Source organism: Panthera leo, chromosome B2 (genome assembly GCF_018350215.1).
Source record: "Panthera leo isolate Ple1 chromosome B2, P.leo_Ple1_pat1.1, whole genome shotgun sequence".
NCBI lineage: Eukaryota > Metazoa > Chordata > Mammalia > Carnivora > Felidae > Panthera > Panthera leo.
In genome coordinates, this window is record NC_056683.1 from 49,122,232 (window position 1) to 49,148,736 (window position 26,505).

General features: G+C 38.0%; 1 protein-coding gene across 1 annotated transcript in view; it reads right to left on the reverse strand.

Annotated features, from left to right (window-relative positions):
* Positions 1 to 26,505, reverse strand: part of PKHD1 (PKHD1 ciliary IPT domain containing fibrocystin/polyductin) — a 474,729-nt gene that overhangs the window by 204,545 nt on the left and 243,679 nt on the right. The window contains exons 50-51 of the mRNA XM_042939031.1: positions 20,861 to 20,926; positions 14,675 to 14,803 (exon numbers count right to left, since the gene is read on the reverse strand). Coding sequence (XP_042794965.1) covers positions 14,675 to 14,803; positions 20,861 to 20,926 — 195 coding nt within the window. The remainder of the gene's footprint in view (positions 1 to 14,674; positions 14,804 to 20,860; positions 20,927 to 26,505) is intronic.

Genomic DNA, 26,505 nt, shown 5'->3' on the forward strand with positions numbered 1-26,505 from the left:
AGTTTACTTACTGATAAACTTAAAAATAAATTGATAAGTTATATACACGTATCACAATACTAATGTAATGCATGTTATCTACATAACGTAACATATACAAAGGTAATACTTTCAAAGTATAGGATAAAAAATAAATTAAAATAAAGGATTTAGTATTTTCTATCTGCTTTTCAATGTATTATCTGTCATGCCCCATTTTGGAAGCCACAGCATTAGACAGCTAACAAATGCCTAGACCCGCCTCCCCTACACTCATATATATGCATGTAGACAGATGTCAATATGTCATTCATGAAAGCAAATCAACTAAATTCTCCAGTCAAGCTAATCACTGTGCAGCTGATAAGACACTGAGGCAACAGATCATAACCTGACACCCCTCTCTCAGCTCCCTGGGGTCATTATGAGGCTTGAGGGATAGCACAAACTATGAAGCAAGTTCTCAATCCCCTTTACAGCACAAGGAAAGCAACTGGGTGAAGTCAGAGGGGTAAAGGCAGGATATTTCACTCGAGGAGTGAGAGGGAGTCGTGGGTCTACCAGGATAGCTTCTGCTCTCATATTGCCAGAATTCTAGAATCTCAGAGACAGATCCGTATTTCTAGGGGCTAATTTTCCAGTTGCCCCTCAGGAGGGTCTAGGAGTCAGCACTCTGGGACCCACGCTACATCAGAGGAACATGTCTGTATTTCCTTTCCAGAGGTAGCATTGCTCATCTTGAATCCTACTCATAGAATCCTGCCCACTTCCTTTTTCCACATGGTTTTAGTAAGAAAAACTGCCACCATTGTGAAGATCAGATTATAAATAACTGCACCTGTGAAAGGAAACTCTGCTCTAGACAGTCATTCCCTGGATCTCTCAAGAAGAAAGCATTTCCATACTTTAGCCCCTCCCCTGTGATGGGCTGAAGAGAAGAGAGAGGGGTCTGGCTTGTCAGTGTCCACAGTCTGATTCAGACCTGGAGCCGTATCCCCAAGGGCAGCCACCCAAGGCTTTCGGACTCACTGTGTCAACAAATTATTGTACCTGCTGATCCATCTCAGATCCAGCAATCATACCATCAGTATGATGGAGGAAAGGGGCTGGGATTGAATCACCGTTCTGTCCAATTCACCATTCATTCATTCACTAGTTCACTCACTCACCCACTTACTCATTTAACAAAGATGAAAAGAGCATCTACCCTGTTCTGGGCTATCCTGGACACTGGGAGCACAAAGATAAGAAGTTCCCATTGGTACCAACAATGTGCTACAAGACAGCAGGGTGATGCCTGCAGAACAGCCCAGCCAGTCCTGACACAGAGCAATAAGTTCACCACCTTTGTGCGACCCTTCGTGCGGGCTTGCTAGACATCATCTCCCCACACACTACCACTGCCTGAGAAATGCAGTCAGTAGGATTGGCCCACCGTCACTAAACCAGGCAAAAACCCAGCTCAATCTACGTAAGAGCAAGGTTTTTATCCAGACACTAAATTGCCATCAGGTGATGTTATCATGTAAATAAAGAGCGGCAAACAGATGGCTTCAGACAGGATCCAGGGCTGGCAAAGCATCACTGATGTTACAAATGAAGAAAAGCGAGGACAAGCCATTTGATACAGAGCAGGCCCTGGAGTGCACAGCAGCCTGGCTAACAGAATACCGGTCTCAATAATTCAACCATAGCAAAAAGCAGTCACACCCCACTTATAGATTTTGTTCATCAGGTGCTACTCATCTCCAAATATGGGGATATACCTCTAACATATATTCCTACCTTCCCATAAAGTAAATTTGACAGTGGTGTTATCTGTTTAGATCTCTTGATATCACATCCTTTCAAAGGCTTTATTCTGATCCCTCCCAAATGTGTAAATAGGGATAGTGTAATGAACTAGAGACACTCAAAGAATCTGGAAACTTGGATTTGAATCTGTGCCATCTGTGAGCTTTCTTGGGCATCCCTTTTGGGGCCCATTTTTCTCAGCGATAAAATGAGAGATAACTGTCGCAGAGATCATTTGCTCCCTCCTAGTGTTTTCCCTCTCCTCAGTAACAAGAACTCCTATTTCTAGCTCAATATATTGTCACGTAGTCAAAAGATTACATTTCCAAGTCTCCTTTACAACTAGTTATGGTCATTCGACTAAGTTTTGGCCAATAAGATGTATGAGGAGGTGTCATGTGTGACTTATAGGAAGAATCCTTTTTTTACTTCTTGCTGTCTAGAATGTGGCTGCAATGGCTGGAGCTCCGGTAACCATACTGAACCACAGAGTAACTTTGGGAATGGAAACAACACATGGTGAAGCAATAAGATAAATGGAATCGAAGCCCCTGACACTGTGGAACACACTCCTTTTACTAAGGAGACATAAACTTCTATTTCTCAGATCTTTGTTATTCAAAGACCTTACCTAATACAAGCGAATACCTAGCCCCATAGAGTGCCTGCAAGGATTAGATTGTGTCAGATTACTTGTACTCAGTGTTTCCCTAAAACTCTGGCATCATAAGCTGCTCTGTGAATAAAAGGATTACATGGTGAAACATCTTTGAAAAACAGCACATACTGTATCCCCCTCTAGAAATTACACAATCAATATTACTACATAAAAGCTTTGAAAAGACCAGAGTCAAAGAAGTTATTTTTCTGGTTTAGTCCAAAATTTTTCAAACTTACTTGACTTCATTATCTTTCTTCCATGTGATACTTATAAAAGAGCCAGGTTCATAGGAAACAATTTGATAAATTCTGGATAAATTTATTTTTAGTAATAGTTAATATACAAATCATTGTTTTTAGCATTACAATATGGATTCACCTAGTTGGATTCACTTCCGTTCTAGTCCAGGCCCTCATGGTATATGGTTTCATAACCCCCTGAATGTTTCCTATAGCACAGTTGCTAACTTGATCACTTTATACTTGTATATGTGATTACATTTCTCTCTCTCATACTAGGCAGTAATTCCAGGTAGGTATTAGAACTGTTTTGCTCACCATTTTATCCTCAACATAAGGCAAAAGGCCTGGAACATAATAAATCATGTACCCAGTAAGTATTTGTTCAATATAGTCATGATTCCTGAACTCTGCTTGAATACCAGGCACACTGTGCAAATGGCATGATGGAATAAGTGTAATTCACTTTTGGGAAAGAACATCAATGTTCACTTTCAGGAGAAGTTTTGTTGTTACTTTTTGCTCTCTTGGATAGCACGCAGGCCATTAACTCCTCCATGGCCCATGTGGAATCCTAATGGACAAAACAAAAAAATGCTCCTTCTAAGGGAGTATTATTTAATCCATAAGAAATCCTGAGTAATACCTAAGGATAAATTTGGTGATTTTAATATGCTTCCAGATAAAGGAAAAAAAAAACTTCAAAGTTGTCAGCAAGACCCTATTATTGGGTTCAATGGGTCTGGATGTCCAAGATACATCACTGACATGGCTAGAAATTGGTGTTGCCTATGAGATGGTGCTTATCTGGGGCCAGCAATCAGCATGAAAAACTTGACCTCTCCACATGTTTTGGAAGTCCCATACCCCGAGGGCTGTGTTCTGAAAGTAAGACATTCAGGCAAAAAGGTCTTCTTATATGAGGGTTCTTGTGATCTACTCCTAGAAGTCCCAGAACATCACTTCTACATTCTATCAGCCAAGCAACTCACTAAAGCCAGCTCAGATTCAAAGGGAAAGGAGTGAGCCCCCACCTCTCCAGCAGAGGAATAGCATACACTTATCGACAAGGACTATATGGCAACACTTTTTGAAGGAGAACTACAATAACATTTAAATTATGATAGTAATTAGACCAGTGCTAGATATTATCATTTAATGCTCTAATTAAGAAGCATATATATCACAAATTTTATTTTTCATATTTTGATAGCTATATTATTATCACCGGTTTCTTTTATAGTACTATTTTATTTTACATATGAAAAATATTATTAGGAGGGGTGCCTGGGTGGCTCAGTCACTTAAGCGTCTGATGTCAGCTCAGGTCATGATCTCATGGTTTGTAAGTTCGAGCCTCACGTCAGGCTCTTTGTAGACAGCTCAAAGCCTGGAGCCTGCTTTAGATTCTGTGTCTCCCTCTCTCTGCTCTCCCCTGCTTGTACTCTGTCTCTGTCTCTGTCTCTCTCTCTCTCTCTCTCTCTCAAAAGTAAACAAACATTTAAAATTTTTTTTTAAAAAATAAGGAAAAAGATTATTAGCAGAATGGATCTAGGCTTCACCAGACTACCAACCAGACCTAGGGCACATGAAAAGTTAAGAACTCCTGGGTTGTGTAAAAGCGTGGTGACTCAGGAGTTGACCGAAAGCTACCTACGCTATTCCCACCCCTGCTGGCTGGGCTGTGCCATTAATCACCTTGTCACTAGACATACTTCTTATCTTTAAAGCTCAGCATAAAAGGAGACTCCAAAAGCAACCTCAAGAAAGTATAATCAACTCAAGAAATGGCAACTATACCTAAACCAATAATTGGGAAATCATAAATTATTTAATTCTACGTTCCAAGAATATCTGCATGGAAAAACAGACCATGAAGTAAAAAGAAAAAGATGTAATTCAATTAGAGCAAGCGAAAAAAAGCCCTGCTCTACATTAAGGGCCCCATAGACAGCTGTTCCTTACTTGGCTGCACTTTCCCAACCCCAACCGGGAGGGCAAAATGCATATGCAATCACTCAGGTCTCCTTCTCTTGTAAGAAATGCCTGTGTCTCTTCAAAGAATATTAATTCCATGAGACAAATTTCCTGAGGGAATAAAACTAGGTAAAATGTAAGTTTATGCATTTAAAGCAAGAAAAAATTCATTAATTCTCAACAAATTTGTGACAAAGCAGATCATAGAACATGAGGTTGGTAGGAACTTTAAAAGGGATTTCTTAGTGCGGTGACCAACTCGTCCTAGTTTTCCATAGACTGTCTAGATCTCATCACTGAAAGTCCTAGGTAAACCAAAGTAGTTGGTCACTCTGTTTACTAATGACTTTAAAGAAATTAATTCCTAATATCAACACACTAAAATAAATATCAAAATCTTTGGATGCTGCATTCAGTATTCCAAAGTGGAAAGGAATTTGAAGTGCTCTGATGGCCTGCTTTGCAGGTATTAAATATGACCATCAATTATTACCTCCAGAATGAAACCTATTGTAAGTATTACACACAGTCCTCTAAATATTTTTAAAAATTATTTCTTGTCCTGTTCTATAGTTTTGTAATACTGTACCTCTTTAGGAAATGAGTGATATCTTAGAGATTATAGCCTATTCTATCTTCCCAAACTGATTGAACTGTACAAATTGGCCAATACTGTTGGAATTAACCTATCATAGGAGTCTATGAATTTAGAAAACTTAGTATTCTAACCAGAGAGTGACCAGAGACAACCTGGTTGTCACCCTAGAAGTGCTGCTCTCATCTGTGAGTAATTGCTTTTAATTTTAACAAAGATATGGGGATCCTTATAGACAGTGATCTCTACAAGGGTTTCCATAAAGATCCAATGTACATGTGTGAAACTGTAAGACCATTAGATTTTGCAGCAGCTTTTGCTGCTTTTTGCAGCAGATTTTGACTTACAGCAGCTTCCAGGGAGTATGTAGTTTATCCTCGGGCAATTTCTAAATTGCCCTCCTCGTCCTCCTTGGCACCACCTCCACCATCTTCCTGTTGCTCTTTTCTTGCCTTCTGTTGTCCTACCTAACTTCCTAGTTTCATGATTGCTCCTTCTCTGGTTTCACTTCTTGCCATTTAAATTAGAATTTCCACCTTAAATTAGAATTGTCTCCTACCTGCTCTATAGAGCTATGTGTGATGGCTTCCTGTTGGCTCTCCCCTAGTTCAATCCCCAAGGCCTCCTCAGTCAATGATTCTGAGGATTACCAAATCTAAACCCAGATTCCCAACTAGCTTCCCTCCCAAACTTCTGGTCCACATTTCCATTAGTTACCATTCAGGCATATAAACATGACATTTAGTATATGTCTAAGGGAATTTATTATCTTCCCTGTTACCTCTATTTCTCCCCCTGCATCCTCTATCTCTACCAGTGGCATCCCTAGCCATTAACCCATGTACAAAATTGAGTACTCTTTTCCATCTTCTTTACCATTCACAATTAATAAAAGGCCAAGACCTGCCAGTTCTGCTTTCCACCATAGCAGCACAGCTCCATAGCAACCACCAATGCATTTATGACTACAACAAAGCTGATAGCTTATATTGTTAAGGTCAAAGTACACATAAAAGTCCTGGAGAAAATAATGCATTGTCCCTTTAAAAAGTAGTTTTAAACTATGCAGGAAGTATGCAGGGGATATGTAGGAGAAAGAAGTTGTTATAGTAGCAAAGAAATCACACCTATTGCAACTGAAGGAAAAGCACCAGAGGTGTTTTCTAGGCATACCTGTTACGTTCCTCTGACGCTGGAACACAGGGTGCCCAGAAGGGTATAAATGAATAAAAGCAGTTATTCTCCAAGTGGGGGTAAGTACCACAATGAGCAATGGGTCTCCTACATACTTCATACTCGCCAACACCACCCTGCCCCCTCACCCAAATTATGACCTGAAAACCCTGAGGAAACATGTCCCCTCCAAGAAAACTACTATGATACTAATACTAATGAGCTATGACAATGAGTATGTTTCTCAGGTGAGTAATGACAGAAAAGGGTTTGAAAAATCACTCAATTAAAGTAGAACTCTAATTAGTTCCAGCAAGTTAGCAAGCCATAAAGAGTGTCAGGGCCTACATGACTTTGGATCCCAAGAGAAGATTCTAAGTGAGTTCTAATTAGCCCAGAAACAAACACCATGATTGAGTCAAGCAGAGATTGACAAAGTGAGATGAGGGAAAGGCTATCAACCTATTTTAATATATTTTTAAAGTAATGTTCCTTTTATTGCTTATAGGAAGTAAAAATATCTGCTCTGCTATTAATTTAACTGAATTTAATTTTTATGGAGAAAACATATATAGCTATAAAAACATATGTATATTTTAAATTCCAACTCCTGTTTGGAATTGTCCACTCCTAACAAGGGCACTCTGTCACAGGCTCTGGTCAGTAGTTAGGGTACTATTACTATTAATTTGTAAGAAGCCATTTGAATTGTGGTCATTGAAACTAGAAGGAACTTCCTAAGCTCCAAGTGTGTCTTGTAGATATAATCTTATTTGAAGGAAATAAACCTAAAACAACAACAACAAAAAAGAAACAGTATTCCTTCTTATAAATTTTGGGAGGCAATTGGCAACACTAGGTTGAAAACAAGGAGGCTGAAATTCTGTTCTTATCCTTGGTACAAACCATCATAAAAGTCTGGGCAATAATAATGCATTTCACTGCATTTTACGATATCTAAAACACTTGCATTACCTTAGCTCATTTTAGTTGGATTAGATAGCCACTAAATTGCCTACCAGCTTCAACAATTCTACGTCTCTGGATTTTTCCATACATGTATATTTATATTTACTTAATGCAAGTAAACCCACATAAAGACAACCCAAAATAAAACAAATTCCTAGATAATCACTGAGTTCATCAAAGAAATCCATACTGCAAAAGGATTTTACACCTAGATTGCTTTCAGTAGTGAGCTTCTATATATATTCTTAAATTAACAGACATATGAAAAGTGAGTTTACATTCAATACTTCAAAACTCTTTGGGAAGGTCTATGGAAACATTTCTACCACAAAGCCTGAGATTTTCAGTTTTTCTTCTTGTGGGAAGAATGTGGCCTTAACACCCTTTACCATTAAGCAATGTTCACGGTCTATATTCTCTGCCAAGGAACTGCCTAAAAGGAAGGAGATTTATACAGTATCTAAAGATCCTTTGATCTCTGGTTTTAGATTTTCTTTTTATTTGTTTTTATTTGACAATAATACTGATTAAAGTATTTGTATCAAAAGTATTTCTTAAAAAATCATATTCATCTCTTCTTTCCCGTAAAATCTTAACAAATAGCTTCCCCATTCATATTCTAAATAAGGTAAAAGAAAATTTTGGCTGCTGTCCCTGCACACTTTTAATTTCTGCCCTGAGAAAAATAAAATGCTCAAAATATTTGTTATCTGCTCTTCCCCCTCACCCCAGCACACTCTTCTCTCCCAAGGAGAGACTTCTGGTCGTGCATGTAAAGATTTGGATGTGTGCTGCAGCCGAACACTGTCGTTTGACCCCACCTCAAAGTGAGTAATCCCAGATCAGGGGCCCACAATTATGTTTGGAGGGTTGAAGAATCCTACTATCAGGCAGCAAAGGGCAGTACAAGACCACCAAGCATAATAGATTCTAAAAAAAAAACCTAAAATCTTTTGACCACTCTGGACTCCTGGTGTTCTTCAATTTCTCATTCAGGTAAGCCAACAGAATCTAAAAAAATTCTGCCAAGAGAGGAAAAACAGTACAAATTTAGCAGACCCTAACACTCAAACCTTTTGAATTAAGTCAGGTACATCTGCTCTTAATTACATGCATGCACACACACTCACACACATAAATACATACACAGTGGTAGATTAAAGACAGCTGCACATTCTTTGCTTGTCCTCCCATTGAAAGGTGGAGCTTAATTCTCCTCCCTTGTATCTGGGCTGCCTTTAGTGCCTCACCTGACCAAGTGAATATGGTGGTCATGATATTTGGAGATGTTAAGGTTGGCTCAGAAGGCATGCAGCTTCTACCCAGGTCTCTTGGACTGCTCAATCTTAGAGAACTCCCTCTTAGCCTGCCCTTTCTTGGAATCCAGCTGCCATGCTGTGAGGAAGCCCAAGAGGCTCCACAGAGAAACCCACATGGAAAGAAACTGAGGCCTCTTAGCTGACTACCCTGGCTGAGCCCCCAACCAAAACCAACACCAACTGTCAGCCATGTGAGTGAGTCATCTTAAACCATGCAGCCAAGTTGAGCTTTTAGATCACTATATCCCAGCCACCATCTGGCTACAATGCCTGGAAGATTCAAAACAAGAATACCTCATGCTTTCCCACAAAACTGTCAGCAAAATAAAATGTGAGGTTTAAGCTATTAAGTGTCTAGGTGGTTTGTTAAATAGAAATAGATTTCATCATAGAATGGACCCCAGTAATGTAGGCTTAAATTTCTTGCCTTTTCAACTTGCTGGTAGTCCAGAATAAATGAGGTAATGGTTTGCAAGACTCTGGTCCCACCCAAATGGGACAACGCCAGAATATTGAAAACTATTCAGGCTACAGGGATATAACACAATATTTATAACATCTGATTTCTAATTGGTTTTGCAGACTTAAATCTCGGTTACATGTATCTTATTCTAAATTAGTTATAATCTCACATAAGAAAAAGGTAAATCAAGCTAATAATGCTATGATTACAGCATTTTGTAGAAATTCTCCCCCCAAAACTACTTGATGATTTATGATCATTTTACCTCATATCACCAAGTTTAATGTGTCATCATTTAACAAAGAAATGCATTAAATATTGCCACCTTTCAACATCACATGGCTTTGAGGAGCTTCTCTGCCATTTAAAATACCCAAGTATTGAAAATCAGAACAAACAGAAGAACTATTATAAAAGAAAAACAGTATTATCCCATTCATTTCTTCAAATAAGAACAGTTCAAAGTAATACAGAAAAAAAGGAACACTGTGAATTCTAACACACACACACACACACACACACACACACACACACACACGTGCAGTCTATGCTGGAGGCTATATGATATCATATCTGTACCATTCAAAACAGAATCCTATCATTTGGAATTAAAACACATTCTCCTTTCATTAAGCCTACTCTGTGTGAAAAGGGTATCATCCTTTCATGGCTGAAATTCCTTCAAAGAAAGCACTGGAAGCATCTTACACAAATCCTCTCAGGTCCTTTCAGGACAAAACGTGGAGTACAGGTTAGCAGGATTATTTCACCCATTGACCAGCTATGCTTGCAAAAGTGTGATTTGTATAATATGTTAGATAGAACTTGTTTCCACTCTATAAGATGTCTAGAATGCATTTATACCAATTCTCTCAATATTTAGGGGGCAAAGACAATCAGATATACTTGTTTGTGTGAAGCAAAGTTATCATAAACTATAATGCAAAGCAAATTCTTCATGATTACCTTAGCTTACTCCATATAATACCACCAAGAAGAATTTACGGCTCTTTCAAAATCCAATGTCTATAAAGACAGAACGCCTTGGAGGAAAATGGTACCATACTTAAGATAGTGATATCTTTTATTAGTACAGTAAAGTCCTATTTTTATGGAATAGGATGGGTCTGAGGTCATTCCATAAAATTGATTTTCCAGAAAATGGAAATAGGCAATTTACCCTAAGAATTTTATTGAAAAATTATGCTATTCTATTTGAATAATGATGGGAATGTTCTACACGTTTCCTTTATTAATGAATTAAAATACACAAAACACCATAAAATTATATTAGAGGTTCAAAAGTATCACTTAAATCTTCTTTACCAGTCACTTTCATTTTGTAAAATCAGCAGTTCCATTAAAATCGTATTATGTAAAAATGGGTTTTTACTGTAATAATAGTTATTACCTATTTAGCTCCCAAGGATGTTGTGAAAATTAAATAATAAGCCATTGGAAAGCAAATACAAAGTGTTGCTAATACCAGGGGCCAAGAGGGGCAGTCAGATGGAAAAATGAAGGAAAAGAGCACCTGATACATTAAAAATCACAGCTTTCATCTCTAATTCCATTACTGCCAATACTCTATGCAGTGGTCATGTGTACTGTTACCTCATTTAATCTTTGTAACATTATGACATACATATTAATTACAGCCTTCATTTTATAGATGAATGTCAGAGAAGCTTAAAACTTGTCCAAGGTCACACAATTGGTCAATGTTAAAATCCACATGGGAACCTAGATTTATCCTAGTCAACAGCCCATCCTCTATATCCTAAAACGTTACTAACTCCCTAATATGCCTTTGTGTCTCCTGACCTTCAGATTCTTACTCCATTTTTTAAGGTCCTCTTCCTCCATGAAGCCACCTCTCTTCCATTTACCTGAGACACTTTGATTCAAAACACTTTGATTCAAAACACTTCTGTTGCTAACTCCAGCTATTTGTTGTATTATTATGTATTCTGTGGGGTTTTTTTTAAGTTTATTTATTTTGAAAGAGTGCAAGCAGGCAGGGGAAGGGCAGAGAGAGGGTGAGAGAGAATCATAAGCAGGCTCTGCACTGTCAGCACGGAGCCCACAGCGGGGTTTGATTTCAAGAAACTCTGAGATCATGACCTGAATCAAAACCAAGAGTCAGACACTTAACTGACTGAGCCACCCAGGCACCCCTGTGTTTTATTGATTCAGCTAAATCCCTAGTGGTTTGAGGTCATGGCTGTATCTGATTTGCCTTTGGATCCCCGGATCAGGAGCACCTGGTACAGAGCCTTGAACACAGTGAGTGTTCCATAAATGTTGCCTAAACTGAATTGGAAAGAAGTGTTAACTTGAATTACAACTACATTTGCTGCCAGATGTAAAGAACATGCTTTTGCTAAAGGCTCATTACATCAGATACCTCTTTGGGAAGTTTCTCCAGTTTTTTCATGTGTATGTACCTAATGGGGATGTGGTAAGATTGAATTCTTTGAGCATCTGACATATGCTATGTACTCAATAAATAGTTGGGTGTTTTTTTCCTTTTTAATCCCAAGTGAAGGAGACAATATGAACAATAAGCAGGGAAGTATAAATCCTGTATAATGTATAATCTGATTTGGATGAATCAGAACAAGCAGGGCTGGTAAATTTGTCTTTTTAATGATACTATGAGGAGGGCTCTGGAATCGAATTTCTTGTTGCAGCCTCTTTACTTACTAGCTGGATGAACTTGGGCAAGTTACTCAACCTCTTTATGTCTCAGATTCCTCACCCATAAAAAGAAGGACAATACCAAGATCCACTTATAAAGTAGTTGTGAGAATCAATTGAGAAAATCCACATAGAACATGTAGCACACAGTGCAGGTCACACATCAAGCACTCAAATTATATTTGCTATTATTATCGTCATTATCATCATCATAAAAACCTTAACTCATAGGTATCTGCTCAAAGGAAAAGACATTATTCTTCACAGCCCTGTACAAGTTATAGCTTTACTGTGTCAAATTCATGAAACTCAAAGATTTTAATTCTAAAATTAAATTATCAGTGGCAGCTTTGAGATTGTGCACTTCTTTCAAGCAATATTTGTTGTTGGTTTTGTGCCACACTTGGGAGAACAAACTTATCTGATTCAAGGAAGACTGGGAATGAAAGAAACCAAGAGAGCCAGGTAAAAGTCATGAACACAAAACCACAACTAGAAAGGTAAATTCAAACTAAAGGTCCATCAGAGGTCAAAATATCAGGGTTTGCCAAAAACTCGAAGGGAAAAGTAAACCATAACAGCTCCTACGCAAGACCCCAAACAGAACAATGGATTCAAATGTTCACTGTAAGATCATTTGTTGGGGTTAAAAGATAGCTTATTAGAGAAGAAAAAAGAAGCAACAGGATAAGAGTAAAAACTTTGTTTATTATGGATTACATACTCGTTTTCATTCACTTGTCTTTCCATTTGAAAACTGGAAATAATAAACAATAACTGCATGGCTTAAAAATATTAACTTCTCTGATTCTCACAATAAGACTGGAGGGCCAATGGAAAGATACTTTCTACATCCAACACCTGTACTTCTCCCTCATGCCCCACTTTTTTCCAAAGCACTGATCTGTGCTATTTTAATTCTATTTTATTTTATTTCTTGATCTGTGCTATTTAAGAACTGTTTCATGGAGAATCCAAGTCCATCTTATAAGCTGACCATGCATGAACAAAGGAATGAAGAATGACGGAGAATGCCAGGGGCTCCCAACAGTCAGGGCACACAGTGGATATAGTCAACTACAGTGCCAAGCGAGATAGCTAACATTACTCCTCTCTCAGCATAAAGGTCCCTAAGGATACTAAAAACTTGGCAACGTTGAAAAGCTTCACTTGCTTCCTGCATGGGGTGGGGGAAACAGCTTGCTTAGTGGGAAAAACCATAGCCCAGGGCCAATCCGCTGGCTACATTCATCAAAGAAATGGCTGCAACAGAACAGATTTTTCCCTTCCGTATGGGAATGACTCATGAGCTTGTTTATTCAAAAAGTTACATTCTCCATTGAGAGAAGTGGATGATAGGGGAGTAGGATGATAATAATAGTTCAAGTTCATACTAGTCAGCCTGCTCTCTCCTGTCTCTCATCTCTCTCTGCACAGCTGTATTGGCACAACTCCAATGCCCAAAATGTGGTTACCATGTTTTAATCATTCTGCCTTCATTTTGTATCCTAAATAAAGCAAGAAACACAACTACTCTTTTTCATTTACTCTTTGCCCTCTTAGAAAGAGAATGCATTGATTCGGTAAGAATTACTGACTTTGTGTCAGACTGCCAGGGTTAAAATCCTGACTGCTGACTTGCAAACTGTGTGAACCTGGGCAAGTTACTTAACTGCCCTGGGCCTCTGTTTCCTTGTCAGTAAAAATAGGAATAAGAATAATACTTATATCACAAAGTTATTATGAAGAGTGAATTAGTGAACACATGAAGAATAATTCCTGCCATGTTGCTAGTTGTACATTTATTGACATCACTTCACAGATGACCAAATATTCCTCTTCCAGTATGGATGTTTTTAAATTCAGGATTACCTTAGGAAGTTCAAATTAAGCCATAAATGAAAGTAGGTCTTTTAGGGGAGAGATATTTGTTCTCTGAAAAATATTTTCTTTTCAGGCTAGGGAGATTTTCTGGGAGTTTCGAGAACTGGCTCGTAAGAAAGAAGAATTTTGGGGGCACCTCCCTGGCCCAATTGGTACAGCATGCAACTTGATCTCAGGGTTGTGAGTTCAAGCCTCAGGATGGATGTAGACACTACTTAAAAATAATAATAATAAAATAAAATCTTTAAAACAGAAATAATTTTATAAGTATGGGTGTGTGTTTCTGTTTATCTGAAGAATCTTCTTTCTTCCATATGTGTGTATATGTGTATATGGGAAGAGGGTTCTATCATCTAGATGATAGATATATACATACATACATAGACTTTTATTTTTCCGTTTTATTTATCAGTTTCCTTTTCCAGCATCTTTGACATATTGTGGCAACAGAAGAGCTTATTCATCATATTTTCTATATTTGAAAAATTCTATATTTAAAGTTTAAAAGTTCTGTATTTAAAATATCCATAAAGGCAAAAGAAAAGAAGTAATTTGCAAATTGCTTCTTTCTATACACTATGTCTTTCAAACATAAGGACAGTAGAATTGGCTGAAAATCTGTTCTTTGACATATAAGAATAAATCCCATTAGTGGAGTTTTCTAACTCCTTGTGGCATGGTGACTGCCCATTCCACTTTAATGAAGGTAAACAGAGCTATTTTTATGAGATTTCATAGGACTATTAAATTCTTCACCTATATTAATTCAAAAAAGAAAGTTATAGATATAAGGGCCTACAAATAAGAATGCCCACATTCTTTACATGTTGTACAATATATTTAAATGACAGATAATTCCCAACTGGATTGTCTTGGTTCAGTCTATCTGTGATTATTTAATTAAGGGACTGTTTTACTCACTGGGTAAAATCAGGACATCATCCCCAGGACCTGGAATGGTATGGTTGTGTCCTCCCCAGCCTTCTTCAAGGCCTATCCATGCTTCAGGAAGGGACCATTTTAAAGCTGACTTAGGTGCAGAGGTAGAAGCTACAAAATGAAAGAAAAATAGAAAAGTAACTATGAAAATCTGACTCACTATAATAACTCGCAAATTCTGTCTTTATTTTAGGATACAAATGATATTTTTACCTCCCAAGGTAGCTGTCTTTTGATATTTTATAACCTTCCAAAAATCATTTTATCAATTATAAAGCAAGTATTCAATTCTTCAATTACATCTATTTCTAGGGAAAATACATTCTACTTTTGTTATTACACATTTGTGTTTTGCCTTATGCAAATATGGCATATGCTCATCATGGAACATTGGAAAATGCAAATATAGAAAAAAATAGTAATAATTACCCATAATCTCAACACCTAGAGATAACTGCCATTAACCTTATATTTGCTTTCCTTCCAGAATTTCTCAGCATTTTTATATAATTGAGATTACATCATATATTAATTTATATTCAGTTCTTATTTTAATTAGCTTAGCAATTTTTAAGATGCATTTTCTAATGTCATTAAAACTCCTTGCAACATAATTTTAATAGGTACATAATATTCTATCATATACAAGGTCTATAATATCCTTAATGTTTGGCATTTAGGATCTTTCCACTTTTAAAATTATAAATAATGCAGTGTTAAATCTCTCTATACAAATCTGCCAGTAACAATGATATCTTCTTAAAATAGAATCTTGGCAATGGAATCACTAAGTCAAAGGTATAATCTTCTCATAGTTCTTAATGCATATTAAGGGCAATGCATAATAAATCTGGACACCTTTCATTGCAGTAGTTTACCTACAGTTCATATGTTCCAACTGGTTTTTATTGCTTCTGCCACTGATGGTCAAATGGCATTTCCTTTTCAACCATCCACTGGCCACTTCATGAGGGAATGGTAACATAAATCTAATAATATCCAGTGGGGGCTGCCCAATATCCATCATGCACAACACCATGTTGAACTGCACCCACATGTTCTTTTCAGAAGTGTGATCCCTAGCACAGAGACAGAGGGCACAGACAGTCTCTCAAAAGAGGATGAGAAGATTCACAGATGATACCAAATGTTATTTGAGTTTTAAGAGTTCAGATAATGTGGTATCTCACATGATGGGGGGAGGGGGCACAAAAATCTCACCCATTATGCTAATTTCACAAGGATAAATAATGAGTACCTTCTCTACCAAAATTTCCTAAAAAGTAGGGATACAAAAAGGAATAAAAGGCCATTCTTTCCTCCAAAGGAGCAAATAGTGTTGTGTAAGTTGTATAAATAAATCCTGGGAGGATAGAGCTCTGAAGGTGTTCTCTTTAATGGTACCCAACAGAGAGGAAGTGAAACCTTGATAGAGGAGCCTTCCTGGAGAGGGAGCAGCTGAGCTGCATTTTAGGCTTAGGAGTGATAAAGGGAAAGGGTGTTGTGGTGAGACAGACAGAGAGGATGATCATGAGTAATGGCAAGAAATAAGACATTAAGTGAAGGGTCTCTAAACAGTTTGGTGTTGCTGAAACACAGAGCAGGGAGGAGGCAATTGATGAGGCTGGAGAAATAATCAGAGATCCAAGCGTGATGCAACAAAGATGGTAACAAAGATAGAAGAGACAAAGATGACTCCTAGCATAGGTGGTAATGGGCAGAGATGTCCATTAAAACAGAATTGATGAATTCAGTTTGGAAAATATAGAGTTTGGGGTGTCTTTGAAAAGGCCTCCAGGTGGAGATACACAGCAAGCAGGGATTAGATATGAATCTGAAGAATAGGAGAGAGCTCTAAGTCAAAGAGATGGATTTCAGGGTTGTATTTGAAACTCTGAGGATGGTGAGGATATCTCCAGAGGATTACAAATGAGAAGAAAAAATGTCTTAGGTCAGAACCCTGGGGAATGCCCAGTTACTTTGTCTACTGGAACCCAACTCCCTTGTAATCATGGTCTCATTAAAGCCCTTGGGTAACTGAAAAGTATATAGATTGTGGTCAAGTAGAAATCCTAGGGAATTTAGGGGTGCCTGTGTGGCTCAGTCAGTTCAGTGTCCGACTTTGGCTCAGGTCATGATCTCGTGGTCCATCGGTTCAAGCTCCATGTTGGGCTCTGTGCTAACAGCTCAGAGCCTAGAGCCTGCCTCTGGTTCTGTGTCTCCCTCTCTCCCTGTCCCTCCCCACTCACACTCTGTCTGTCTCTCTCTCAAAAATATATAAACATTAAAAATTAAAAAAAAAAAGAAAGAAATCCTAGGGAATTTAATCAGCACAAAAGAGACACTCCACCAAGGGAATCAGTCATGGTCTTGGCACAAGGCTCACTCAGAAAGAGGCTTTATAAATATCTTATAAACACCAAGACTGTAATACCTAGTTTCCTCCCAATTTTGCCTCCTTTCCAGTAATATAAATATTCAGGTGGGGATGGCTTGAAGGCTTTGTTGAAATAGCCACTAAGTAGCACCACAGAGGCCAGAGAGAGATGCTCTGTTGCCTTATTTCCAGTGATACTTCAAAAGGGGAATAACCAGTTTCCTTAAAACCATATACCAAGCTTCAAAAACTCTTTATATCACAGAGATTGGAAACAAATTCTTCACTTTGTCATCTTCATTCTAATATATAAGAGAGCTGAAACTGTCTTTAAATGGACAAACTGAATCTTAATGTTCTAAGAATTATTATTATGAACGACTTTGACCATTCTATACCATTCTGCCTTAAGATAAGAACACTCTCATGGAGACATTTCAGTCTCTTGCAGAGTTACTAGATTTCTATAGTTAATATCAGGCTTCTTTGTGCCTATTACTATTAAAGAAAGGTGGGGAGAAAAAAAGAAGCCTACTAGAATTAAAGAAGAAGCAGTCAGAGACATGCATGAAGAACCAGGAGAGAGGAATGTTTTGGCAGCCTAAGAAATAGAACATGACCAGAAGGCAGAAGTGATCTTGTTAACAGTGAAGTTCTGATAAAAGAGTGAATAAGGATTGACTGCTGAATTTGGCCACCAGAGCATGGATGATCCAGATGAAAGTGGCTCCAGCGGAATGGTTGAGGTGGAACCAGTGTAGATAATAGCGGATTGAGGGATGCAGGGGAGGGAAGGAAGGGAAGACACTGGGTCAGATCATCCAAAATGCTCACTGAGGATTGAACATTTTATGATTAGAGACCCTTAGTATTTTATTTGTCTTCCTAATCTTTAGATAAATGAGTCTTACCTTGAAACCAGACTCCATGAATTTTGGTCAGGACCAACATTTATAAGGAGGCCTCATCTTGCTTTCCTCCACAAATCTGTCACTCAACAAAAGCCACAATTTAAGGTGGTCTTAACTTGTTATCTATCTGAACCAAATATTGCCCTCTCCACCTTGATCCTTCATCCACCAAGCTTTTTATAGCTCTGCATCAAGAGGCTAGTCTTTCGAGAAGTTTGCAGCAGAGATGTCAACTAGAGGAATATTCAGTATCCATGAATTTTGTTTTGCTTTGTTTTATTTTAATTGAGAGGCACTGACCAGAAGAGGCCAGCAAAGGAGAGGCTAACTACACAAGACAGAGTCATTTACTGATGGGACAAAATTCAAAAGATGTTGAAAGATGGATTAACTGTAAATAAGAGAAGGGCTGATAGATTCTCAGAAATGTGAGGAAAGGAAATAAACTTAGATCTGTGGGGAAAGGATTAAATTTAGGAAGAGAATATACCTGATTATATGAATGTTCTCATGGCACTATGCACCATATATCCAGGTACCCCCCACTGAAAATACATCATTGGGTAAATGCTCTTCAGAAATATTCGTATCTTCCCCCCAAGGTAGGTTTCCTTGCTCATTTTCTCCTCTCCAATATTGTATAAAGCACTGTGGACATTGAGAGGATATAAGTAAGACCATAGTGTTGGAGGAACATGAATGACCTGCACATTATACACTCATGTTGAATCTCTGAATGGGTTAACATATACAGAGAACTCCATTAATCATCCCATTAGTTGCTTTCAAAGAATTTTTGTTATTGTAATAATTTCACTGTTTTTAATACAGCTTTCAATTAAGTAAAATACACACTCATATTTAAATTTTGACATTAGCAGTGCACCTGGGTGGCTCAGTCAGTTAAGCATCTGACTTCGGCTCAGGTCATAATCTTAGGGTTCACAAGTTGGAGCCCTGCGGTAGGCTCTGTGCTGACAGCTCAGAGCCTGGAGCCTACTTCAGATTCTGTGTCTCCCTCTCTATCTGCCCCTCCCCTGCTCATGCTCTGTCTCTCTCTCTCTCAAAAATAAATAAACAGTAAACAAATTTTTTAAAATAAATTTTAACATTAACACATGTACCCTATACCATGGGAATCAGGGAATATCTTCAAAGTATATTAATATTTGAAATTTCTTCCTGATGAATGGTCATGTACTAGTTCTGTAACTCTGTGTTTTAGGAATATTTCTTGTTCCAAATTATCTTGGCTAGGAAAACTGATTATATATGATTAATTTTAATCTAGGTCATAAATTAGTATATGTTCAAAAGGTAATTTAAACATCTTAGAGTTTATATGGTATAAACTCACATAGAGTTTATATGGCAGAATGAACACTGAATTGAGTTGAGTAACCTGAGCTCTCATCCAGGCTCAACCAGTGAGAGGAGGGACTTAAGCAAACTATTTAATCTCTAGGCTTCCATTCCCTTATTTGTAAAATGAGGCAATTGGATAGGATAGCATGTGAGGTTCTTTTCCTTATTAATACTCTGTAACTCTATGAAGCTTTCTATTTATTTAGCATGTTATAATTGATAGGTCAAGTGAAACGTCTTCCAGTTAAACTGACCCCTGCTAAGAAGTCCTAGATGTTGGCCACCTATAGTCACCTTCCAAAGAGTCCTTAATAAAAAATCTTCCTACTAAGTTCTGAGTGGCATGACACCTTGACTATATAGCTGGCTGAGTAATTAATGGCCACCCATAAACAGTCCAGTATCCTCTGAGGGGGCCTGGCATGAGACCTACACCCAACAGATATGTTCTCTACAAATGGAGACTGACCCAAACAATTGGAAATTTGAATACAGAACTGTCAGAGAAGAGAGAATTCCCAGATACTTTTCTTGGTAACACTTATTTTAAAGGAGATTTATTTACTGATTATTTAGTTAGTCATTTGATTGACATCCCCATGTGACCATAAGACCCCATGGAGCCAAAGATCATTGCTCATCATTGTTTCCTTCTAAATCTTGCACAAGAGACAATAAATAATGCATTCTGAGCCACCTAAAGGAAAATAAGGATAAAGGACAGGGGACATAAAGAACAAAATGTTATGGCAGCCCAGAAACAGTTATGAAAACAAAGAACCACATTCTTCCCAGTCCAATAAGCATGGAGAAGTATCCATCAATGCATCTAGTTTAGTTTTAGTCTAGTACCTTTTATTTCATTTATTTATTAATTTAAATGAAGGAATTAGATCATTTTCTGATTAGCATGGACTCTGCTCTGATGTAACACAAAAAAATGCCTGGAAATCAAAGGAAAACTTGGCCTTTGAAAAGATTTGTCCCTGATGCAAATGCATAAACTTACTCAGGATAAACAAAAACAAACAATGAAATACATTAGAAGGTGTTTATGAGTCTTTTAGTCTTTGAGAATTTGGCTTTTATGAGTTAGAGAGATTTCACAGAACCATCTGACTTTTGGGGAGGATTTGTTTACCCTGATGTCCTGAAATTACTGGGAACAATTAAAGTTTTGAGATACCCTGAATTTTTCTTTCCATTTGGTAGAAGCCTAATGGCCCATCTGCAGATCTGGACTCCGGTGTGCACATATGGTCCATAATTTATGAAATGTGCTTATTTACATGTTTTAATTCTTACTTTCCAATGTTTTGAAAGGCACCCTTCTTATATCTTTCTTTGAAATGCAGACACATTTTTCAGTTATAGGGATGACACAATAGGGAATCGTTAGGCATGAAAGCATTGCCTGTTTATAAAACAATTAGATTGAAGGAATTTCTAGAACTATTATTGGAGGACATTCAGCTGTACCAGGCACTTCTATTTGGTGAGTGGGTTAATACTCACCTGGAATAGTAGGGGGCACACCTTCCTTCACCTGTAGAGTCACTTGGACTTGGCCTTCACCTGAAACTAAACACACACACACACACACACACACACACACACAAAAAAAAAAAAAAACACGACTTGGATGTGATGCAAAGAATATCTTAATACAGAAGATATTCATGTGATAAAGATGGCTTTATCCTAAATTCCTCCCAACCTAACTACATTTTCAAAAAAAAAGTCCTTGTTAGTTAGTCTAACAATTGATTTCCAACATTTGATTTTGATTGCTTTTATTTGATTAAACTTAATTGCAGTGAGGTCTCCAAGACAATTGACACATAAATAATTAGGGAGGGGACCCTTTAGCCATATGTTCTTTGGAGGCCAATGTTGGTCAGGAGGGCACACCTCATAGCCTACTTCCTCTCCATCATTTTGAAGGCTTGGCTTTTAGAATTCATGTGTTTTTCAATAGAGTTCAGATCACCCATGAAATGTATTTGCTTTACCTTTATCCAAACAAATTGTCCTTTTAATGAAGGCTTTTTTCCACCCCCCTTTCTCCTTCATCTTCCAAACCAACTGAGCACATTTAAAAGGCCTGGGGTTCATTAATTTTAAGTGTTCAATAAATTAGTGGAAATAATCAAAAGGCCTGATTCTTTCTGATAATGACAATTTGATGTCAGTATAAACCAGTAGATTAAGCTGGGAACATATGCTCCTTTGCCAAGAGAGGCTGCTATAATTAAATAGTGGATGCATCTACAAGGTGCTCTCACGCCTGATTAATTAGTAATCAGGTGCACCAACTCCACTTTTCAGCAACACCTTGTCTCTTATTGGTTAATTACCTTTCTGCCTTATCAGATGTCATGTGAACCAACACCTCCCACCCTGGAGGGCCCACTGCCGTTGAAGGCTGCAGCCTTGAGGACTTGGCCAAACCCATGCTCTCCACTTGCCTTTCCAAGGAACCCTAAACCCTTTCCTCTCACACAGGACAGAGTAGACCAAGGATCATTTTGTCTAATTACAAAGCATACACTTCAGAATATTACAAAAAATAATAGTAATAATAATCCTCAAAGAGATCCATGATGAGACCTCTCCTATGCCTCTATTCTTATTTTGATAATTATTCTCATTTAATTTTTCTTCATTATATAGAATGGCTTTCTCCTTACACTGTACATATATTGCGACTAGGTACAATGACCAACAGGTTCTCTATGTGTTCTACTTTATCACTACTTCCAAGGTTTTGCTTATATTCTTTCTTTATCCTTTGTATATTTTACCCATTTTTTTATCTTAAGTAAATAAATAAATAAATATAATGCCACCAGCCCAGTATTTCATCTTTTTTTCTATAATCTCTAACTTACCCACTTGTGAACACACTGATATTGGTATTATTTATCCCAAGCTTGCTCTCAACTTAGCAAATACTTATCAAGCATCAGCTGTGATAAATTTAGGATTGCATTATCATTAGCTCTGTCTCTACATCTTGAAGGGAGGAACTTTCTCATGTACCTTAGGACATTAGACATTGCTAGACATGTAAACATTTAATTTTCATGGACTAATCTAGAAATCCTAAATTTATAGTGCTCAACTCAGGATACCCAGGACTTAGCTGACAATTTCAACAAAATGAGCAAATAGAGGCAGGAAATAACCCTTTTAAAGGGTTATTAAAAATTGTAATATTTTTAAATATTTTAAATATTGTATAAGAATCAAAATCTAAAGAAGGAAAATTGGGAAAAATTCCAGGAATCATTTGGAAAAGGTTATTAGTTCATTTAAACATTTTATATAAATCATCCTTGTTAACAGCAGCTTCCAAGTAATTATAGATTTCAGTACATCTGTGTTCTCTTCCTTAAGACAGAGCCACAGAGGTAAAGTAAAAAAGTAAAGTTTCACTTTAAAAAGTCTTTTTTCAAAACCACTGTAGTCATTTTATAATTATTAATTTAACTCAAAATAAGTATAATTTATACTTGTAAGAGGAATGGTTGGGGGAGGGAAAAATGGAGTCATCATTTTTTCACACTACATAGGTCAATAAATTTGAAGTATAGGGAAAATAATCAATGTATCCAAAATCCCCTGGGTGAAAAAAACCACCATAAGCATTGTGCACTGTAGCCATCGTGGTGATGATTAACCTGCACACTAAAAAGGCTAACCCTCACCATATCCAACCCTGATTATAGGCTGTTCCTCTTGTCCTTCCATTCACTAACTCACTTAACTCAGGCCCTGTTCTTGGTAATCCAAGGCTTCCTGGTCAGTGGGCTATCATATCTGCCGCTCTACACTGATGGCTTCTGAACTGCATGACCACTGAATTTGTTCAGCCTCTACACATGCAAAAATGTTCCCCACCTCCTGGGGAGCCTCTTCCCAAAAACATATATTGAAAAGCAATCACCTATTTGGTTAGAACGAGTGTGTGAATACCATTCAATCTGAGGAGTAGTTTCAGTATCCAAAGAAATGGAGAAAAGTTACCAAAGTAGGAAAGATTGAAAAAGTCTGATTTCCTTCACCATCACTTGTACATGGCCCTCTGCAGGCTGGTTCTGAGATGTGAGTGGGTCAGAGGGTTATTCTTCCCCAACACCATTTCCACACCCTGAGAGTGAAGCCAGAGAGAGTGGTGCTGAATGAGGTCTAACACCTTGGGTTTGAATCCTGGGTCTTCCAGTTCCTTGATGTGGGTAACTGACAAGTTCTTCACCATTTCTGAACCTTACTTCTGTGAAAATGGAAATAGTTGTCCTACCTACCTCATAGCGTTATTGGGAAGAAAACATGAGGTAACTCCTGTAACATGCTTAGCACAGTTCTTGGCACATGAATAATAGTGATTATCAATACTGTTATTATGGCATGCTCATTATTCTAGCAGCCAGTTAACAAAACCCAGGAAATATGCTTCTACTCTTTTTACAGCTGTACCTAATCATGATGAGCCATATTATTCAGAGTTGTAAGCAACTTAACCAGATCAGCTAAAGTTTGCTAAGTGCTTTGACTTTCTAAAAGGCAGTGTAAATGTGAAGTGTCACTTCCAATTTGGACAAATACAAAGAGGGATGAAAATACAAAGAGGGATGAAAATCTGAGAAAAAAGGTAACGACTCAGGAAAAAAGCCTTACGCAGGCTGTGATATTATGCATGTGTCTTCTCGGTGCTTATGATTTCTAAGTTTGTAATATGAGAGTGGTGAATCTACTTTGTTTATAAATGGAAACTCATTGCAGTTGATCCTTCCCAGGTTGTAAAAATATCTGGTTGGTCCTCAAAAAGAAAAGAAGGCTTTGGGCCAATTATTGCCAAATTATTCTTATGAGTGCTATATAATATAAGGTTGCTATAAACACAGAGATCTAGAAGAAAGTGAGAAATGTGCTAAGGAAGAGGAGAGTTACTCAGCCAAATATGATACTAGTGTCTTCCAGAATTTTGTACTGTTCCCGGCAAATTTTGTCCTCACTAGGGCACTAGGGAAGAGAAAAATTATCTCCTTGAGTAGGTCCCATTCTCTGTTGCAATTTTGAAGGGAGAAATAAGTACTTATCCATGTAAAATTTAAAAAAAAAAAAAAACAGGTGGCATCTTAATGGGCCTTGACTCCTTTTGTATTTCATTCTTGATCCATATTCCCATTCACACTTTGCCATTATGTTTATGCACATATTGGGGCCCTTCATTCAGATCACATTTACATAGCATAAGTCAGCCACTGACTACACATGGAGAGAATCTGAAACAGCACCTGCGATTTGTGTCTGCAGATTTCATCCATTCTCTCCCTGACTCATGCCTTCTCTCTCAGTCTCAGTCTGCTCTGGACCCAGGTTCCAGCTCTCTTCTCATGGACCAGCAGTCAAGTTTGATCCTCTCTCTCTACATTCCAGCTTAGCTTGCCCTATCTTCTACACCCACCTCTTCTCCCAAATCCATCTTGCACACCTGTACACTCCTGCTCTGTGTCTCCCTCCCTATTCAGCAAACATGACCACACACCCCAGAAATTAGCCTTTTTCTCTTAACCATTGAGAATTACTGGTCCCTGGTAGCTAAAGCTTGATTCACAGGACCATACTTCCATCTGATTTCAGCTTCACAGGGGCAGCAACACAGCCACCTTGGCCCTTTTAACACAGGATCTTTTAAAATCCTTCACAGAAACATTATATGAAAATCCTGTGATCATCTTTGAGTCTTCCATTATCCCCAAAAGCTTTCATTCATGGAAGGATATAAGTTTTTTTAGGTGTAAAAGAACTTATTCAAGACACAACATGGGGCCCCTGGGTGGCTCAGTAGGTTAAGCGGCCGGCTTTAGGCTCAGGTCATGATCTCGCAGTCCATGAGTTCGAGCCCCGCGTCGGGCTCTGTGCTGACAGCTCAGAGCCTGGAGCCTGTTTCAGACTCTGTGTCTCCTCTCTCTGACCCTCCCCCGTTCATGCTCTGTCTCTCTCTGTCCCAAAAATAAATAAAAACGTTAAAAAAATTTTAAAAAAAGACACAATAGACATATCTAATATCTACATTAACTACAGTCCTGAGAGCGCAATTAAACCTTCATTAATTAACTCAGAAAACAATAACGATTGTTATTGTGACTCAGTGATGCCTGCCACACTTGTATGGGGCATCTGTCATGTCCTGGATTCTGTGTAGATCTACAGAAGCAGAACTTCCAAGGGAGGGGCCTGGAAACAAGCATTCCAGCTGTTTGCCCATGAGGCATATTTAAAAAGCCCTAAAAGGGGCACCTAGGGGGCTTAGTCAGCTAGGCATCCAACTCTCGATTTTTGGCTCAGGTCATGATCTCATGGTTTTGAGACTAAGCCCTGTGTTGGGCTCCATGCTGGGCATGGAGCTTGCTTAAGATCCTCTCTCCCTCTCTTCCTCTGCCCCTTCCCCCACCCTCTAAATAAATAAATTAATTAACAAACAGACAAATATTTTAAAAATAATACAATAAATAAAATAAAAAGCCCTGAACTGAGGAATTTTACAACTTCTCTCAAAAATGTGGTTTGTTCTGCGGAGCAGGTGTTCTTAGCAAGTGAGGAAAGATACCCAGATCAAAAAGAGATCCCTGTGTTCACATTTCTTACTTTTCATCAATGATACCAAAAATTTGCAGATCACATTATATTCTCAAAATATAAAATGTGAGGTAATGATTTTGGTAGCATCAGTGTTTTACTTTAATAGCTATGAATGTTACTGAATTTTAGAAAAAGCAACTAGGTCATTGAACCCATGATTTATGGATATTATTGCTTAAAATGAGGTTAGGTTTTAAAAATAAGACAGTGCAGGAATTGATTTAAGACAAATCTTAGGAAAACAAAGGTACAAGAGGCATAGGATGTGACAAATGGTGAAGACGGTATTCAAATACCTAAATTTAGGAAGTATAGAGCCCTCAATAAGTGCAAGTTTTTCCTATAAATAGGGGGGAAAAGAATTGGTTTACAAGGGTACACACGTGAGCTTGTATTAAAACAAACAAACAATAATGGGCACCTGGGTGGCTTAGTCAGTTGAGCGCCCGAATTTGGCTCAGGTCATGATCTGACAGTTCTTGAGTTTGAGCCCAGTGCTGGCCTCTGCGTTG